Source organism: Poeciliopsis prolifica, unplaced genomic scaffold (assembly GCF_027474105.1).
Source record: "Poeciliopsis prolifica strain line A6 unplaced genomic scaffold, Auburn_PproV2 SCAFFOLD025, whole genome shotgun sequence".
Taxonomy (NCBI): domain Eukaryota; kingdom Metazoa; phylum Chordata; class Actinopteri; order Cyprinodontiformes; family Poeciliidae; genus Poeciliopsis; species Poeciliopsis prolifica.
Window position 1 is genome coordinate 3,593,709 of NW_026562400.1, and position 21,224 is coordinate 3,614,932.

The 21,224-nt window shown below is 35.8% G+C and overlaps 1 protein-coding gene across 1 annotated transcript; it reads right to left on the reverse strand.

Annotated features, from left to right (window-relative positions):
• Positions 1–663: 663 nt before the first annotated feature.
• On the reverse strand, positions 664–20,181 carry septin7b (septin 7b; the record flags this gene model as incomplete). The annotated part of the gene is made up of 14 exons (XM_055047064.1): positions 664–1,857; positions 2,942–3,084; positions 4,430–4,565; positions 6,798–6,818; positions 7,243–7,371; positions 8,601–8,652; positions 8,786–8,882; positions 8,984–9,076; positions 10,009–10,126; positions 14,045–14,179; positions 14,263–14,363; positions 16,595–16,701; positions 19,076–19,178; positions 20,098–20,181. Coding segments are annotated over 14 exons (1,359 nt in total), but the record flags the coding sequence as incomplete, so codon positions are not given.
• Positions 20,182–21,224: the final 1,043 nt, after the last annotated feature.

A 21,224-nucleotide genomic window follows, 5' to 3' on the forward strand; every position in this document is an offset into this window, starting at 1 on the left:
GTCTTTAAATAAGTTTATTGCTTTATTTTAAACGTGTACAATAAAGATGTGTAAAATACACTTATTTTTGATTAAATTATGCAAATATAAGTCGAGATCTTAAATGTTCATTTATTTAATTTTAATGTAAATCATGAATAGTATTTTTCCATTTTATTATACACTGAAAACGTTCTTCCACTAAAAGGTTAAAACTCAAAAAGCACACAAATGTAAGCAACACCATGGTCTATTTTTGACTTTAAAAATTACAAACATTGATTGGCCTATGTTTAAATCTTTGTTTTTACCTCCATCAGAGCATACATTTCAAACTTTTTTAAGTCTGAAGGGCAAAAGGAGCTCCAAATATGAAGGCTATATGCAGTTGCCGCACTGAGCTTACAGCTGATAACCTACCTGGTAACTGATGACGTTTTCTCTGCAGAAGCGTCGTGAACAAGATGACGTTAGGGAAACGCAGGGGAGGAAATTAACAGTTTTTCATTTCGCTTTCGAAACTTATTTTTGTTGAACATAATTTCATTCAATTGTAAAATGCATTGCACACTACAGGTACAATGACGACATCTAACGGTGAGTCTGAAAACACACCGATAACGCGTCACATCCGGTCAAAATGACTTCATAATATCTCCGTAACAAAACCATCACACTTGTAAATACCATCACATGTTTATTAAGTGACATTGTACATTACAAATGAAAAATAAAATTAAAATTACAGATGGAGTACATAGCCAAAGCAAAATGTGGTGTTGACTCTTCATTTCCCACTGATCTGTTTCCACAGTGATGCCAATTTTTATTTTCAAAGTCCCATGGGACTTTTACACGACTTCAACAGAGGACTCTGCTGTCAGTCTGTGAGAATTTACTAAACATAGAAAAGTTATTACTTCAGCTGGCTTGGTGTATATATATATATATAAAAATAAACTAAAGTGAGATAGAACACTTATTATAAATGGTGGTCCAAGGCTAGAGGAAACAGCTAAACATGGAGGAAAAAGAACTTCTTACACTTCAGAATAAAATGAATTTTAGCCATTTTTAAAAAGTCTATAAAAAGGCCCAAGGTGCATGCTATGTTTTCTCTTGATTTTTATTTTTATTTTGTACCGGTGTCTTTATTCAAGAGACGCTTGTTTGCAGGTTTCAATTTTAAACAAAAATCTTCTTTTATTGTGTGAGATCTGATTAATTTTCCAAACACTGTTTCTTTCTTATAAACATGAAATGAAAGAAAAACTTGATTGTTCAACTGTCAAACATAACTCGTGAGAATTTGTTTCCGTCTTTGCTCTCCAAAAATCTGTACACAATGGTCATCTGAAGCCACCTTGTGGATGAAAACAAAAATAAAGAGCAGTAGCCAAGGTGGAGACAGTAGTTGAGTTATAACAACAACAGCAATAATAACATCAATAATAATAATAATAATTAAAAATAATAATGTGGGTTTGGCTTTACTGAAGGGGAGTTTTTTTTCCTGTTGTTAAGGTAAACACATTCCTTAATGATGATGAGTCCTGGGCAGTGAGAAGGGGTTCTGGCTGTATACGCAAACCGCCCTCTGACCTCTGGCTTGAATTTAAAAAAAGAAAAGAAAAGAAGAAAAAAAAAAAAAACTGGCTCGAGTGTGATCTCTAGTGGCTGGGAGCAGGAAGAGCACAGGAGAGAGTGAAAACAGGGAAGAGGAGAAGAGATGAAGGTGGGAGTAATGGGTGGAGTCAGAGCGCCACATTCAGGTGTTCTGACCGGCAACGTTGGCAAATCAAAAATAACTGGAACTGGGCTGGTCCCGCTGACTGTCTTTAGAAGATCTTTCCTTTCTTTTTGTTTTTCTCCAGAGTCCTGCAACACAAAAACAAAACGATCAGATTAATCACAATTAACCAATTGTTCAAATAATCGTCAACTAATTTAGTAATAGATTAATCTTTATCATTCTTAGATGAGAAAATTTGCCAAAAGTGTAAAAAAAACAATATATATATATATATATATATATATATATATATATATATATATATATATATATATATATATCCATTTTTCATTGCATTTAAAATAATAATAATAAAAAAATTTTTTGTCTCCAAATATGTTCAACCCAATGCTCCTCAAGTGGAGATTTTTTTTCTTGCTTTGTTTTCCAAAAACAAAATTAGAAACGGAGTATCAGGGCTAGGCCACAAGAACTTTTGTTTTGTTTGAAAGCCATAACAAATTGGGGCTCATCAAAAACAAAAAATTTCTACAATTGTATGGAAATTTGCTGGTTCGTCAGAATATTAGCAAAAAAGAAGTAATTTTACCAGAAGAACATCTTAAAATTAAGAGAAAAAAGTAATTTCAATGAGAAGAAAAGCTTCGAACTGACATGACCAGCTGAGTTTGTGTAGTTCGTTCTTCGAAGTGGACTCGGTTGTTTAAAGAGTCATTCCAAAGTCCTGCAGCTGATAATGATTTCATGTGGCAAAATAAGAAATATTACCTTCTCTGCAAAACTGATACCAAAGTATGACTTCACAATATGCTCAAATTAAAATAACCATTTTAATATTTGGTTATTTTCTGTGTTGGCGTTGTCATTACAAAGTAATCCTCCAATATTATGAAAGTATTTGGTAACACTATTTCACGAGGTGTGCGTAATTCTCACATGACATTGTTATGAACATGAAGGAGTCTTTATGAATGTCTCACTGTTGTCATAAAGTGTCATTCAGTAAATAATGATAATTTTAGTGCAATATTTGCACTTTTCATGGACTTCCAATAAAATGTTTAGAGCAATATTGCTATTCTAATTTAGATACTAAAACAAGATATAAAGTCCAGAAAGACACATTTTTTTTTCATTCTTAATTTTCCCGCAGTTGTGAGAAAACAAATCATGAACTCAAACCCCAGACTAGTATAGTAGGATCTGTACCTGGAGGCCTCCATCTTCTGCTGCTCCAGCCGCTGTTGGAGCTCCCAGTTTGACCTCTCATCCTCGAAGACGCGTCTCTTCTCCTCCAGCTCCTTATGTTGAGCCTCCAGGTTCTTCTTCATCTGCTCGTGACGCCGCTGAAGCTGCAACGGTAACACATGAAAGCACACTTAACTTTGCTCCTAAGAGGGTTTAACAATTAAAGTTTCAGCTGGTTAGGGTGTTTCTACAAGCAAGAAAAAGTTTTTTAAGTTTGCTTGACTTTAACCAGAGATGTTGCACTTATAAAAAAAGCAGTTCAGTTCATGCCACTGCAAATGTTTCAAAAGAGGCAACAGAGTTTGTACACTTTTCACACAGTAACTTTAAGCTTTTTCAAACTTTTCCAGAAACCACTTTGGAGATAAAAACAATACAAATGAATTCACTATAATTATATATCAGTTTCCACAGTTATTCATCAGCAACAAGGCAAGGTAAAATATAACTGAAACGTCTGTCACACACAGACCTTTTAGTCCTGACTGGTCAAAGAACAAAACACTAATTTAACAAAAAATCTCGCAATTTTATTAACTTTATTTAATGTATAAAACACGAGACAATCATCAATAAGTAATAGAGCCACTAAAATAACATTCATTATGTTGAAGCAATTGAAACGAATTGTGGTAAGGAAAATTACCTTTCTTCTCAAACTAAATGTTCAATCACAATAAAATCCATCACAAAAAAACCCTCAAATATATTCTCGTATTTAGCAAATACAAATAACTTTGTTGATTCCAACTTATCTAGAAAAAAAAGGGACAATTTAGTCTTATGTAATGTAAGATATTGAGAAAAAAAAATGTGTTCAGTGTGTAACCTAGGGCTGAACAATAAATCAATAACAGTACATATCACAATAGACACGTGATCAAGATCGACAGATAACACAATCTGAGAGTATTCAATACAGAGAATATTAATTGAACTCTGATCCAGAAGCATTCTGGGAGATGTAGGCAGAAGTTGGAATCAACTTACTCACTCACTCTTTGGTTGCTTAGCAACTTCCTCATTCTTTGGTTGCCTAGCAACAACCTGCTAAGTAACTGGAGCAGCAGCAGTTTCAGGTTTGACCGCTGTGCCTCAAAACTACTCTAAAATAAAAACCTGTGACTGAGCAGGAAAGGTCACGCCACCAGTTTGGCTGCAATTCAGACATTTAAAACAAAAAACTGTAATTATCAAAATTAACAATTACTGACGACGGCTGATGTGAAACGCTTATCATGTGATATGTTTGTCAGCCATATTATCCAGTCCTGATGTAAATATCTGGCTCCAACTGTAAGTGACACTTTCCAAATTCAGGTTTTTAGTTAAATGTTAGATTGAATTTTACTACAAAACTGTGCAGTTTGAATTTCAATAGGAAAATCAAGCACTTTCCAAACCTTGAAAATGCCTAACTGAAATCCAAGCAGTGTGTGTGTGTGTTACCTCTGCCTCAGAGTCTTTCAGCTTCTGCACCTTCTCCTTGACTTTCATCTCGAACACCTGTTCCATCTCCATCTCCATCTTCTTCATCTTGGCCACATGCTCTCGCCTCTCCTCCTCCATCTGGGCCAGGGGACTCCTGCGGAGCGGCCGCACACAAAACGGGCACAAAACGTCAAACAAGCACTTCAGACATTCAAATCAGAAACAACTAATGTCCAGTAAAGTCATGAACTAACAAAGACTTCCTGTCGGGTTTTTAAAGAAACCCCCGGGATTTCCTGCTGCAATTTTTAGTCTGATTTTATAATTACTAAAATTTTGGCTAATTTTAAAGTGAAAAACAGCTTAAAATGGTTCTTTTTGTGTTCATAATAGGATTGATCAATTTCACTGCAAAAACAAAATCTTACAAAGTGTTTTTGGCCTAGTTTTTAATTTAAATATTCATACTACACTTGAAATAAAATAAAACTGGCTTACCAGAAACTTTCCAGCAATTTATTGAAGCTTGTTTTAAGTCAGCAATTTTCAGAATATTGATAAAAAGTTCAAGTTCCACTGGCAGATTATTTTATTCATAAGACATTTTTTCCATGTTGATTATAAGTGTAATCAATAATTAAATAAATATATAACACCAACATCTGCATAAATTTTGGAGCTAGGTTTAAGGTTTTGTGAACTGTGTCAATCTTCAACATGGATGCTAAAATCTCACATGGAACTTGTTCTATAAAAGTTATTGCATCCAAATCGACACAATTTCTTTGATAAAGCACAGAAACCTAAAATTCAACCTTTTGAAAACATCATCTTGCTTCTCCACAGACACCCAACACGTGAGGAAGAGGAGGAAGCTACAGGAAAAGCTTCAGATTGAATCCAACAAGACAGGAACTGGAAAAGCACCACGAGGTATATTGGAGGAAAACAGTGGGGCAAAGTTAACACCCGTGTTAATAGCAGTAGTTTATTATTAAATGTTAGTAAAAGCTAGGACTGGACGAATTGGGTTAAAAATAAAATCTCATATTTAAAATTTATTTTTTTTATTCTCAGTCTCTTTTCTATAAAAAGGAAATGACAAATGTCAGGAAACATTTCTCAAAAAAAATCATCCATTCTTTGAGTTGTACGATTTGTGTTCAACTACGAGAATATAGCCATAATATTAGTACAATAATATCAGCAGAATATTACCAGAGCGCCTTAAAATGAAGAGAAAAAACTTCTACTTATCTAAACACTACAGTTTGTTTTTTTCCCCAAAAATACTTGTTTCAGAGTCCTGTTATTAATAATTTAATGTTGATTTGTCTAAAGATTAAGTATTTTCTTACACCAAAGTGTAGCTTCACTAGACGCTCAACACATTTTTGTGTAGGACTTTAATTTAAAAAAACTTATGACCTAAGCGTTTCATATTAGTCGATAGCTAGTTATTGATCAGTCTTTTGTTTTAAATATTTGAAATACTACCAAACTTTTGCCGTGACCTCCTTTTTGACTCAGTTTTCACTTCACGTTGTTTTTGTATTTTAAGCAGCTGAGGCACGGTGAAGGTCGTTGCTCGGTAACCAATTACAGCAAGTTGTTGCTAGGTAACCACAAATTTTTCTCAGCTAGCAAGGAGGCTGAGCAGCTACATCTGCATACATCTCCCAGAATGCTCTGCGGTCCAGTGAATATTTTATATATTGATATTAATTATGTGTCTATCGCGATATATACTGCTATTGATTTATTGTCTAGCCCTACTACGAACAATGGAAACCAAATGAGTAAAAAATAAATAAATTTTAAAAAAATCAACATTTCCCAAAAATTTTATTGTCTAAAACCAAAAATTTGATCTAATTGATATAATTGATTCATCGTCCAGTCCTAGTTGAAGCCAACCCAAAATTGGGTGAATTGCTGCTTCGACATGCCAAGAAATGCTGTGAAATGTGAGGAGCGGTTGCCTGGAAAAGGAGAGCAAAAAACTTTACAGTAAATACAAGTAGACTGTAGAGTTACTATAAAAACCCTGATAATCTTTTAAAGTAGTTTTCAGTTGTTTTTCGTCTCATTTACAGAGGTAACCACTCCAGACATTTTGTGGGTCGACCTCGATTGTCGACAAACAGAGCTCACAGTCAGCAGAGTCTGCATTGCAAGTGGAAAGAGTTTGTGCGTTGGAGAAACTAATTAAAGCTGTCTGGAGAACACAGATTTTTAGGAAACAAAACAAACCAGTTTTCTTCCCACAAAAACATGAAAGTAAAACATCTGACAGGAACAAGCGAAGAGGAGAAAATCCCGGAAGGAGCAGAGAGGAAGGGTGGCGACCACTCAAACAAATGAGGTGAAAAAAATGTTCACTTACATTCCTTCAACTGTGTCCATACTAAAAAAAAAACAAAAAACACACACAAACACACACACAGCATGCAGTGATGAGGTCATGCGCTTGAAACAAAAACACTAAGTCATTAAATGCAATGTGTGACATGGAGCTAAATTCTCACTGCAAATGGAAAACAGAAAAAGTGTCACATTAACAGTAGTGCTCACATATTTAGCTGTGTGTTAGAATCAGCAGTGTGTTACCTAGAGTCAGTTAGCTTAGACGGTTAGCTGTTCAGTTGTGTTTTTCACTATTGCAAAACTTATTATGTGCAAAAAGCATGAGTAAGCAGCAACAAAAAACGTCTCAAACCTCAAATATCGGCACCACGTTTCACCTGGAAACTTGCTCAGGGCCAGAACGTGAATACAAGCTTCTGATTTAGGTGAAACCAGCTGGGTAATGCGGTGAAACTGGGACTTACTTGGTGGACAGTTGTCCTTTTGCTTTGTTGTTGTCCACTCCGTTGTAGGTGACAGCGGCCAGTTTCCTGCTGCGGTAGTTTTCATAGTGGACGTTGTTGGTCACGTCCTTCAGGTCCTGCATGTGAGTCCTGGCAACAGAATGTTAATACGATTTACCATATTTTCTAGACTATAAGGCGCACTTAAAAACCTTTAGTTTTATCCCCAAAAAATGACAGTGTCCTTTATGTATTGTTCTGGAGTAAAACAGCACCCTCTAATGAATTAATTCTGACTTACTGACCTCCAAGCGACTTTGTGTGGTACATGTCAAAATGTTTTAGTTAGATTACGGCTACCACAGTCAGCAGAGTAAAACATACTGTGTTTTGACTGACTGTTTTGTTTTGTTTAAGGCGCCTTATAGTCCGGTGCTCTTTATATGTGAAAAAGATTCAAACTAGACCATTAATTGAAAGTGCGCTTTATATCCAGTGCGGTAATAATATATTTGGAAGTCATTATTTGAAATAACACACATAAATAAAAGCAAAATTCAGGGTTTCTTTTCACGTATCTTAGACTCAACCTTGATTTTTTTAGTCCATGTTTGTAAAATCTTTTCCGACAATAAAATTCAAGCATTACAAGGAGAGTTTCCAAACTATTTCAGTACCACACTTTAGAGATAAAACAATACCAATGAACTAAAAAAGACAGTTTTAAATTATGTTACTAATATTTTTTGGCAGTATTTTAGTCAACCGCAGGGACAAGGTAAACTACAATATAATTAAAGTTATGTTTTAAAACCTATGTATCAGGTCTGAAAACAAAACACTAATTTAACAAAAATTTTAAAAAATGTCAGCATTTTTAACAACTAGCCTAGAAAAAACAAATGTATTATATTTTACAAGTAACAAAAAAATTCCTAAAAAATTGCAAAGTTTTCTGTCATTTAGCAAATCTAAATAATTTTGATAATTGTAACTGACCTAAAACAAGAAAAGTTTGGTCTGATTTAACTTCAGTCAGAAAGAAAAACTGTATTTCTTCATATTAGAGAAATAATTACATTTTTAAAATTATGGTTTGAACTATTAGTAACGTTTTCCATATTTTCAACATTGGACGACAATTTATTATGCAGTTTGAATTTCAAGCACTTTCAAGGACTTTGTGCTGAAATCAAGGACTCTCCATACCTTGAAAACACCAAACTGTAATTCAAGCAATAGTAGTACTAGTGAATGATTTCTTCATCATAAAATTTCTACAGAACATTTCCCTCAATATGTATGCAAACAAACATCTCTTTGACACATTAAACAATCTAAATAACCTTAACAAAACGGTCTTCCTATAGCTTCAGTACCTGATGAGCATGTCCCTGAGGATGGTGAAGTCACAATGGTCGCTGTTTTCAACTAACAGGAAACAATAAAACGTGTCATTTAACTATGAGGGTTAAAAAAAAAACAACAATTATAGATACCAAATATCTTGTATGATAAAAGTTAGCTTTGATCACATTTTTAAGGTTTAGCTAAACAGTCTCACCTTCTGCAACCCCCCAGGGGTATTGCCTTCCCCTCACCCTCTTGCCATTCACCTCGATGATGGTGTTGCTTCCCACCACAGCCAGCGGCAGCTTGTCCTGGATGAAGAAGGCGATTAGTCAAATAAAGCTATTAAAAACACAGGAATGCAAGTTTGCATCACTGCTACACAAGCATGAAGATTTTGCAGACAACATACTTTAATTTTCTTCACCAGCCTGTTCTCCTCTTCGTCATCCGTCTCAGGAAACTCGTAAATCTTGATTTTGTGCTCTTGGATTTCTCTCATGATCTAGACGTAAAATGTACCATGTTAAAGGCAAGACACCTTTGAAGCAGTACTTATACTTTAATAGATTTTTTGACACATTTTTTCAAGTTTGAGGAAGTTAAGTTTGACCCATTTGTAAAGTTTCAATGTATTTGTTAATGCATTTACTGTTATGTATTTATAGGTTTTATTTATATACATCCAAGCTCCTTTTTTGATCTCTTTTCCCTCAAACTTGGGTTTTAAAAGTCTCTAATTGGTGATGAATAATCCAGTTTAATTATTTATCGTGATAATTGTTTGGTAATGTCAAGTTGGAGGCTTCAAACATGTAGTGGATCTGAAGAGAGACAGATTAAAATATTCTTTAATGAAACAATAAAATAGGGAAAGAAACTTTGAAAACTGGCAGCCTTACGTAAATTCTTTGAAAAAAGCTCAGATATGTTAAAAAAAAAATTAATTGAATGTATTTATATTTTCAAAGCATTGCTGTCAAATATAACATTTTAACTACAGTGGAAGCTAAAAAACATTTGCAAAAAAATTAAAGGGTTATTAAATAAAGTTTAGCTCCAACTGATTAAACCTTCTTTTAGTGTTGTAGTGTGGCCACTTATCAGTTAGTTGTTAGTCGATCGATACGATCAATCAACTTAAGTTGATTAATCAGTAACATGCAGCATTTTTATTTGGATATTTAGATGGGATTGTATTTTAGCTCCACTGCAATCTGAACCCAAACTTATCAAGTTTCTTTAAGTTTGGTGGTTTTCACAGAAAGGAAAACCACCAACGTAACCAGATATCAATGTGAAGATAAACAGCTGCTTCACTAAACTGATGCATCATCTATTTGATGTCGCTTTGTCATGAAAAACATTGGGTCTGTACCAAAGAGCGTTATTTAGAGGGGGGTTTTCCTTCTGCCTGCAGCTGTGGAAACCACTGACCTGCTTCTTGAACTGTTGGCATTCCTCTGGGGTGAGAGTGTCTGCTTTGGCGATCAGGGGGATGACATTGACTTTTTCATGCAACCGTTTCATGAACTCGATGTCCAAGGGCTTCAGTCTGCAGAAACATGAAGTTACAACCATTTTATCTGATCAACTGTGCCAAATCATCAGCTTTGTGCAGCCAACACTGCAAAAACACAAAATGTTACCAAGTAATTTTGGTTTAGCTTCCTATGCAAATATCTTAGAGCACTTTAAATAATACTAAACTAACTGAGTGTCAGTTTAAATAACATTTCAGCATGATATAGGATCTTGTTTTATGCCAATAATTTTTTAATATTTATGAAGACCTACCAGTTTCATTGGTAGATAAATATAAGGCATTTTCCTCAACCTCTGAGTGAAGTAATCTACCAATTGAACAAGTACTTTTTCATTAATATTTAGGACTCAAAACAAGATCCCTTATTTTGCTGAAATTACTTATGAGTTAGTTTTTTCTTATTTCAAGCGTGGTAAGATATTTGCCCTGGAAACAGGCCAAAAACACTTGGTAATACTTTGTGTTTTTGCAGCATAGATCATAAAACTAATCAATCTTCTCTCGTCTCATGAAGGACGTCTTTTGGGTTTATGAAGGAAGACAGTTTCCTGGAAACTCCACTTAGAACAAAGATAAAACGACTTAAACCCAATAAAGGAATCTGCCTGATGTTTGCTATGTCTATAAAACGACCTTACAGTCATGAGAGAGAACTGCTGTTCTCAGCCGGAAAAATAACATTTGACAAGGCCATGTTATTGAGTTACAGCTTTGAGTTTCTCTTACTTATTTCTAAAATTGTATTTTCTTTTAATCTGTATCTGGTTGCAGTAGAAATGTCTCTGAGTTAAAATCTAATCAACAGATGGAGTCAAAGATGGTGAAATGTCCAGCATTCAACTATAAATCTGGATAAAATAGATTTACTGTCAAAAAGCTTCTGGTAGCAGGCAACAAAACAAATACCTAGTATTTGTGAACATTCATGTGCTGTATCACAATGAATATACTGCACGCTATAATGCACTGAAAAAGAGAAATTGTAACAGCTAGCTCATCTACATTGTCACTGCCTTGTTACAATTTTCCATTACATAAAATGTTTTTGAACACGTTATGAAGACTTAAGTAAATCCACTATGTAAAATGTTTTTGTTTCTTTTTATTCATGTAAAGCACTTTGAGCTGTCTTGTTGATGATAAGGTGCTGTATAAATAAAAACTTCTAAAATCACAAGAATCAAGCTACAATTGGATGAAAAATTTATCATTTTGATAACTGACTGATAATTAAATTACTAATTTAACCAAATTTCAAAATAAACTTAGTAATCGATAAATCATTAACTGGAGTATACAAACTCAAACAGGCCATTTGCTGAAAGTTCAACACAGTCATAAACCATGGAAATGGAAAATATTTTGTTTGTTTTAATTTATAATGCCATTAACTCATTTATTGCTTATGTATAAAAATACATTTTATTCAGTTAATCCAAAAACTAATCAACAGATCAGAGTTGCATTGCATTGAAGTTAAGCAGAATCTTTAGAAGTATTTTCTTTTAGCTGCTAAAAATGATCAGGTGTTCACTAAAGGAATGCTGTGTTGCTGCATTTCAGGAGCTAAAATGCGTAATTTCTTATCTAAAGGCAATAGAGGCGTTGTTTTGCAGCGGGTCGGTCAGTGTGTTGCTGTGAGAACAGCCAGCTGCTGCGAGAAGGGGATGCTCCCTGACAGCATATGGTGCCCATCCTCCAGTAATAAAGTAATGCTTGTGTGGGTACAGAGCGCAGCCTGTACAAACAAAATGTCTCTGAGAGGAGAGACAGACTGAGAGGACCGAGACGACACAAGGACAGAAACAGAGTAGCGTCTTTTCACTCGTCAGTAAGGAAGACACAGTCGTCATACGAGAAGGCAGCAGATTTTACATTTGAAACATCAGTAAACAGTATTTTTAAAAAGCTGTCATTATGCACTGACATTTTATTAGAGCCAGAACGTAAGCACTTATTTGATAATAAGAATAAATTAAATCAAGATAAAGATGCTCTAGTAGCTTGTGAAGCATCTTAATTAAAATTCCTGTTGTTTCTTTATGAAGGTTATTTGTATCATCTGTTTGGTGCACAACCAAACCTTCGAACTCCCATTACGTCTCTACGACATCTCAGTTTTTCACCTCTGTTTAATAAGACAGACTGAGAACCTGACAATGTAATTATGGTTCAGTCCAAGAGGAGTTGGACCAGTAACAATGTAGATTTTTGGTGAAAATATTAAAAGTTAAAGTGGGGAAGTAGCTAGCCCTATGTTAGTCAAACAAACACATACTTGCTCTTATGAGCTTTGGGAAACAGCTGACCAACTTCCATTGCTCCATTTCTTTACTCATTTTCTATACAATTCTCACTCCCTTCCTGACCGACATGTTTCTGCTGCCACACTGCAAAAACACAAATCTGATCAAGTATTTTTGTCTAGTTTCTACAGAAAATATATTATTACACTTGAAATAAGACAAATCAACTTAAAAGTAACTTTTTAGCAAAATATAGGTTTTTTTTTAAGTAAATAATTCCTTAATATTGCTGAAAATTTTGATTTTTAATGGCAGATAAATTAATTTATAACATGGGAAAAATGCCTTGTAAGTTAAATAATCTGCCATTGAAATAGTTACTTTTTCATCAATATTAAGGAATTAAAAGAAGCCCCCATACCTGACTAAAATGTTACTTGTAGGCTAATTTTGTCTTATTTCAAGTTTGCAAAGATATTTGTAACAAAAATTACATCAAAAATACTTGGTGAGATTCTAAGTTTTTGCAGTAGTTAAATTATCTACTTCTTTTCATTTTCTTGACTAAAAAAAAAAAAAAAAGAAATCTGACGCATTAGCATTTTAAAGGTGACCTAGTACTCTTTCCTGAGCAGGTTAGGACTGGCCTAGAGGCTGTACAAAACAGGTTTGTCGCATTTTTGCAGAGAATAATTCTTTCACAATGAGTTCTCAGTCTGATCAGTTCTACGTATTTTGAGTTCCTTTAGGCTGCAGCTGGCCACGCCCCCAATGCAGCATTTACACTCTCATGTGAAAATGTCTGCAAACAGATGAGCAAGAACCTTAACAGCTGACCAAATGTGCTGGAGATCAACTTGTGTTGTTGAGTAATGGGCAGATCTCCACTGCAGTTGCAAGGTAACAGGCTGGGCTTGGCTGGGGTTGCTAGGTAACGCCTCATTTTCCACACAGCAAAACTAATTTATTGCCAAAAAACAGCTGGATGTTTTTTTCAAGTGTGTGGGAGAAGCAGTTGAGACCCAAATGGAAGAACAAAAGCGTGCAAAATGTACATTTTCACTCGCAAGAGAAAAATGGCTGCACACAGATGCACAATTATAGAGCCTTACATCTTTGAAAAGCGTAAGTAGGTCCTCCTGCACAACCAATAGGAAAACGGCAAGTGGTTTCTGGACGGCAAGTCAACAATGACACTTGTCCTCTTTCAGCAGCCATTGTACAGCGCATACATAAAACCAGCTGCCCAAATGTCATGGAGCTGAACTTGGTAACAGTGCTTGTCGAATGTGCCTGAACAAGCGGGAGGTTTATGCAACAACTCATTTTCCAAAAAAATGCCCAAAAACCTCCTCAGACCCAAATGGAAGCACAAAAACATGCAAAATGTGAAATTTGCTAAACATGTCCCACTAATTAATTTTGGAGTATAATTCTCCTGAATAATTAATAACGAGTCTTCTGAAAGAAGACTTTACTGTGTACCTTTGTATTTAATTTGTATTTTTTGTTGTGTACCTTTGTATTTAATTTGTATTTTTTTGTATTCTTTTGTATTTTGCGCACTGTGTGCCACTTTTTTGCCTGTAAGCTGCTGGTAACTTTAATTTCCTGAGGGAGTCTTCCCAAGGGATCAATAAAGTACAAGTCTAAGTCTAAGTCTATCCTCCTCTAAACTCACCCGTGTCCAGAGGGAGCGATGAAATAAAGGCAGCAGTGGATCCGGCTGTCAGGCATCTGCCGTCTGTTCACCCGTGATTCTGAGTTCAGGTAGTCTTCAAACTTGCTGTCTATGTGGTCGATGATTGGCTGCCAGCTGAAGATGAGAAGTTGTGCGTCACGTTGCTGAAGCGTGACAAATCATGTGTGAGCAGAAAAGGCAGACGAGGCGATCCTCACCAGTTGCTGTTGTCGACGGCATCCCCGAACCCTGGGGTGTCAACTATTGTAAGCAGCAGCTGGACGCCTCCTTCCTTTATTAAGACTTTAGATTGCTCCACCTGCCGCAGGACGACACAACAGATTCTGATGTAAACCGGGCTTCTGCTTCTGCTTATATGATAGATGAATGCAAAATTCCAGCTAACTGTGATGTGGAAGTAATCCATTTATTTTGCTTTAGTCATAATATCAGCAGAATAAAGACAAAAATATCAAAAGAAAGTTGTAGAAATACTAGGAAAAGTTGTTTTAATGAGAGCAAATCTTCAATCAATCAGGATCTGACATCACCAGTTTGACTGTTTCAGATTATGGGAAAATGGGTTGAGAACTGTGCAAAGCATTATTAAAATCTGGAAGGATCTTGGGGAACAATCAAGTTTGAGGAAGAAATGTAGTAAAAAATAATGGCAGTGAACTCAATAAATTGGGTCTGAACTTCTGCAGCCATAAGAAAACCACTAATCAGTGATTCTAACTGCAGAAAGAGGCTACACTTAGCAGCCTCTTCCAGATTAATATGCATCATTATTATACAAATGTAATTCAATCATAGTATACAGCTGTTTTGTTGTTATTATTGGTAAAATTGCTTGTGAACTACCTTCAAATCCAATGTATTAAATCTCTACATTAGCTGTAAAACTAATCTGTTTCATCAAAATCAGCTTGCTAAATAAGTTCTCTGCTGAAGCTGAGACATTACACCAGATTATCTATCCAAAACAATCGAACTGCGCAATCAGAATCATTATAGACTGAATATTACGCCCAGTGGAAAATATTTAGTGGCAAGCAGCACGCAGCAACCTGCCTTCTCATTTAGTGCCAGTTCTTAGCTGCCTTGAGGAATCAGGAAAGCACATAAGCAGCCAGATAGAGCAATAGTTTCAGATATGAGTCAGACAGAGGGAACGCCACAGGCGGCAGGCCTCAAAAATCCAAGACCGCATTTAACAAACGGCCTCAAAAAGACTCACTGCAGGATCTGCGGAGTCTAATTCCACCCATTTGAACAGGGAATCCTAACAGGAAGCTTTTCGAAAAACACTCAGTAAATATCTGTTTTGTGCAAATGAAATAATTAAATCTGCTCTAATTTATCATGAGATTAATTGATGTATTGCTTTTGCAACAGGCCTACATAAAGCAATGTGCTTGTACACTGGAGAGCTGAATATGACAGAATATCTAATGGCTCTTCATCTCAGAATATTTATAATCACAATGGTTTTGAACTGCAACTCTAACTATTATCACATTTCTATTTAAAAAAAAGAAAAGAGCAGAGTCTGAAAACTCAAAGTGGTAAAAAAACGGTAATAAACTTGTCTACTTTATAACAACTTTCATTATGTTTATCTTTTACAAATTCCACAGTTGGAAAGATGCAACCAAAATTCAGACAATGTTTGGTTTACAGAACCGGAGCGCTTCGCTCAGCAATACGGATGTTTTATTTCTGTCTCAGGGGAGATGGCTTTGAGTCTTTCTGACTCAAAGGAAAAAGAAGAAATTAACTGAGAGAACAGAAGTGATTTCTAACCAGGATGTTACACTGTTTTTGTTCCTAAGAGATAAATTATTAAAATAAGGGAAGCAATAAATCTTCCCCAGACAGTGTTTCTCTTTAGACTTTTTAGACAAATGACCCAATTTTTCTTGTTCTGCTTGTAAGCTGACTCGTGGTTTTCTTTGTCTGCTGCATGTTTGGGAATTATGGATGATAAATTTTGTTATTTTTGCTACTATTAGAAAAATAAAACTACTCATCCACTGTTAGTTGCGAAAGATAATCGATAAATGCTACATATAACAAAATATACAACACATAAAGCTGCCATTATTGACCCAAAAGCTAGTTTGGTTAGAAACGTTTATATTTAGGGGAGGGTATTAATCAAGTCATTGATCAAACGATACAAAAGGCTTCTTTGCATAATAAGAATTTGATTTATTGTTGTGACGATACATTTCATGTATTGATGGTAAATGAAAAAAAAAACCCCAATAAGATTGGAAATGTTATTTTTAACATTTTCTCCACTGTTTATTGCTTGAGAGCATCACTATTAATAAATCAATATTTTTTTCTGCATATTATGAGTAGAAAAAAAATATCAACTTATTAAGTCTTTGACCTTTTAATCACAAATCAAAGCCAATAAAGGAAAAATGGGCTGATGCTGATATCTGAGCAGTTACATGTTGCCAATGTACTCAATATTATGGGTTAGAAAGTAGCAGAAGAGGCATGTTTAACTAATTTTAAACACACAGAGAAAAATACCTGTACAGTCTTCTTGATTCTGTGTGAAGGTCCAGGATACTCTGCTGAATACAGGTCTGTTAGGAACAGCGAGTTGATCAAAGTCGACTTCCCCAGGCCAGATTCGCCTGCAAACAAAAATACAAAACTTTAAAAGTTGCATTAAAACTTCCATAAAATGTGTCAACTTTGCATAATTTGCTAAATAATGGAGCTTTCAAAACAACATTGCATGAAAGTTTGCATTAAAAACCTATTAAAAGTGTCACCATTTCTTATTATTTGGTAAATAATAAATTAAAACAACGTAGCATTAAAACTCACATTAAATGTGCATTAAAAATGCCATTATTTACCAAATGACGCTTCATAACAACAGTCCAGCATCCATGAAGACTCCTTCATGTTTGTGACAGGTGTTGTGTCACATGCACACCCCTTCAAGAAACATTTTACTCTAAAATGTTATTTGAACTTCACTGCTGTCTTTCCTCAAGCAATCGCGGTCATGTGGTTTTCTAGGAACAACTTTAGCCAGAGATCTCAATCTATTTGGGTTAAACAGTTAAAGGGAAAGGAAAACAACGCAGACAATGGCTCTTGTTATGCGTCACCGACTGGCTGTGTGGTCCCGGTGTTTTCTCAACTCGGCTGACCATTATGTGCCCCGTTTCCAAGCTCCCAGTGAAAAGGATCATTAGTGGAAATGACCACTGGCGCAGCCTGGTGTGGCTGATGGCCAGAAGTCAATATTTAACCAAGCTACAGTTAACGGGTAACATGCTCGGCTTCATCTGTAGCGTTTGTCCAGGCTTCCAACTGTGTGGATTGGGTACATCGGCCTGGTAAATGCATTAGGAAGTGGCGATAGATCTCTGAAAAGAGCAGCTTGGTAATGTGTGAACATGTTGCTGGTCACGTGGTTTAAGAGCTATGGATAGATGTGCCAGTCACTGATGGCGATGCAGCACCAATCTCTCTTCTTCTTTCGCACCACACAAGTGACACATCGCATGTGGGAACTGCAGGGACATGTGGGCCTGCGGCAAATCAGAGCCAGGAACAGCAGAATACTGCATGCGTGTGTCTGTGTGTGCGAAAACAATGGCATGCATTTAAGAATCAGAAAGCCCAGAGAACCCCCTCTACTGTCCTTGTTGCCATGACATTTATAATCTCAGGGATTACTCTCAAAACAAAGATTTAATCAAAAACAGAGTACAGGTAGACCAGCACCAATCTGGCTTTTTAATTGTGATGAAACTGAAATAACCATCAACTAATTTAGCAATCGATTAATTGTTAAATAGGGTAATTAAGCCAAAACGCTGCAAAAACCTATACATTTGAGACAAAAAAAAAAAAAAGCCTTTGTCCATAAATCTCTTTAACCCAGAACTCTCTAAGTGGAAGTTTTTGCTTCACCTGGTCAAATTTTACTTTAAAAAATCTCCTTTAAGAACCTTTTACATCCGATTGTTGATGGGTTAATCCAAAAATAATCTCCAGATCAGCTCTATGCTGTATTGATGTTAAGTCAAAGCAGAAAGCGCTGAGCTTTTCACGTGTTGAAGTCAGGCTTTTTTAGCTGCAGATTCATCCTTCGGTACAAATGATCAAGCGTTTACTCAAGGAATGCTGTGTTGTTGCATTTTAGGCCATAAAATGTTTATTTTCTTCTTTAAAAAGGAATGGATTTGTGTATTTTTACGTATTTTTGGTTATTTTATGAAAAAAACTTAATTGGCTACATAAATAAATCTGCAGAATGTGGCAATTTGTTTAATCATCAGAATAATTGTTAGAATAATTCATTAATAATCATTAGTTGCAGCCTTGTTAAAATGCATTAATGCTAAAAAATGGTGGTAGTTCTTTATTTGATTAATTAAATTCAGCATATGACCTCCTGATCAGCAATCAATAATTTGACCAATGCCACCGTCTAACTAACCATACTGATTAAATCATCTCTAAAAGAAAGTAAAATGCAAGTGAACTGCTAAAAGAAATAAAAGACTCAAACTGTTGTGAACTAAATCCAGCGTTCTTCAGCAGTCTGTTGAGCACAAACTATGTTGGTCCCACCACAGGAAATGGTTGTGACCCTGGGACACGTTTTCCCTCCAAATACGGCTGAGGAACATCTTGGCCCAGAGACAACAGCCACATCCAGGCATTGAAGGGAAAAAAAGGAAAAGAAGTGTCCGTTTCTGACATGCAGAAATGAATAAACCCAAACCAAATGTTTTTCTTTTGCAAGATGGTCTAAAAGGAACCTGACACAATTGAAATGGGGTAGAAATCCAATCTCCAAAAACGTCCGAGTCTGCATTTGAAAGTACTTATGTTCTCTGCACATAAATATGGCCTCACAGACATGCCCAGCTGTATCATTCTCTGGAAGACAAACCACACTGAAGGACTTTAAATGCCTTCAATGAGGAACACAATGAGATGATTCAATGAAAAACAGGAGCAGGCCAAGGAAAGTGTTCTTACCCACAACCATCAGGGTGAACTCAAAGCCCCTCTTCACAGACTTCCTGTACACTTGATTGGGGAGGCTTGCAAAGCCAACATATCCATCCAGGTTCTTTTGTTGCTGTGAAACAGGGTTATTATTAGTCCTGGATGACCGGGGATCAATATTTCGAATGTAATTTGCTCCTCCTAATAGGTTATAGGCCTATTATTAGGCCTGTAACAGTAACCAATTTTTGCTGGACAATAAATAGTCCCAGAAATTATTGCGATAAATTATAATGTTGTTTTGAGGCCATTTTCAAGTAAGATAATGGTAATAATAATAAATCATTCTGAAAGATCCATGACCTTTAAATTCTAATGAGCATTTAACACTGTAACTGGAAGACATTTTAAATATCCAAAATAAATAAAACAAACAAACAAACAAACAATTATAAGATCTCTGTAAACACAAATGGCTAGATGAGACCAAAGCTAGCAATTTGACAGAAGACTGAATACTTTTATAATCCAAATTAAAATGATTAAGCTCATGTTAATCTATAATGCGATTAATTCAGGAGTGTGAAACTAATTTCCATTGTGGGCTATATTTCCTTTAAGGGCCGGTTGATGCAGAATGTATTACTAAAAATAACTAATAATTAAAATATTATAACTTTATCTGGACTCAATGGGTACTTCTAAAAAATAAATATTTATATACATAAAAGTGCATTTGATATAACTAATAAAATAAAATATTGTCACAAAACTGTGATCTTGAAGTCTCTTTAGCGACTAAAGGGCCACAGAAATGGTTATGGTGGGCCGGATTTGGCCCGCAGGCCTTGAGTTTGACACATGTTGATAAAGTGATTTAATGCTTATTTTGACAATACCCTTCTACACAAAATCTAAGTTACCAAAAATAATAGTTAACAAAAACACATGAGCATTATACCTCACATTTTAATGACTGTTATCTAGTCATTTTGAGATATTTTCTCTTTAAAGCTGTTATGACAAGCATAAACCATGATTTTTATACTTACAGCTGCATTGTGCCGATCAGTGAAATGTGCATTGTGCCGATCCCCCCAGGTCACAAGAAAAGAGAAAAAAAAATCAATATCAGATCATCTGACAAACAAATGATTCTGGTTCTGTTTTCTAACTCCGGGAGCCTGGGGCAAAGGTATTCATGATCCAAGCAACTGTAGCAACACAGACAGTTGGGCCAGAGTTGTATATGTTCCACTCCACTTGCTCCTTTAATGTCAGCAGCGCCATAAAGCAAAGGCTGTGCATTGTTACAGCCTTTTCTTCAAGCCTGTGGCTAGGAGAGGATTTTTCCTTCTTATGCCAGAGCATCTTCTGCCTGCCAACACCAGCCCACTCGTCTCCAGTGCGATTCTAGGACGTGATAATGCTGATTTGTCTACAGGATGTGCAGCTCAGTTTTGGTAGTATCACACTATTCCTGTTTGTGAGGGATGGGAGGAAAGATAATAAATGGGATCCCAAAGCAGATAACCTATAGTCAACATGCTCATGATTAATCTAAATGTGAACAGCAATTTCAAATCACAACCGTGTTTCTTTTCCGGTAGAATCACAGAGGTCTACTACAGGAAGTGGTGGCAGGTGGAGGAATCAGTTTAGCTCCTATCTTCATGCAAATGTAGGAGGCCTGGTCTTTACTGAACAATGAATATTAGGTTTCAATTTGAGAACAAAGGAGTAAAGGAGATGCAAGACTCTAATTTACAGACTTGCAACGCAAAGGCGACCAACATAAAGTCAAAACATGAACTCTGAGGTGTTAGATCCACCGTAATCCAGATTAGATGGCAGCCCTAACCTCCTTATGTCTAACCTGACATCAGGTCTGACTCTGCCTGCCAAATGCTCCAGTCACGTCGGCTTAATCAAACCAAAGGTCGCACAGGTCCTGAAAATGAATTTCAGTACAAAATGCGGCTAAAGCGGGAGGCTTTAATCTTGCAGGAACCCACAGAAGCTCGCAAATGTTTCCTGTCATTTACCCGTAACTTCAGGGCACAAAACTTAGCATCGCATCGAGCAGTTTTACCCAAAATGTGACACTGAAGGAAGCTAGTTGTCAAAATGCTGCTTTTTTTTAGGGTGGGCTGCCAAAATGTGTAACTATAAAACGTAA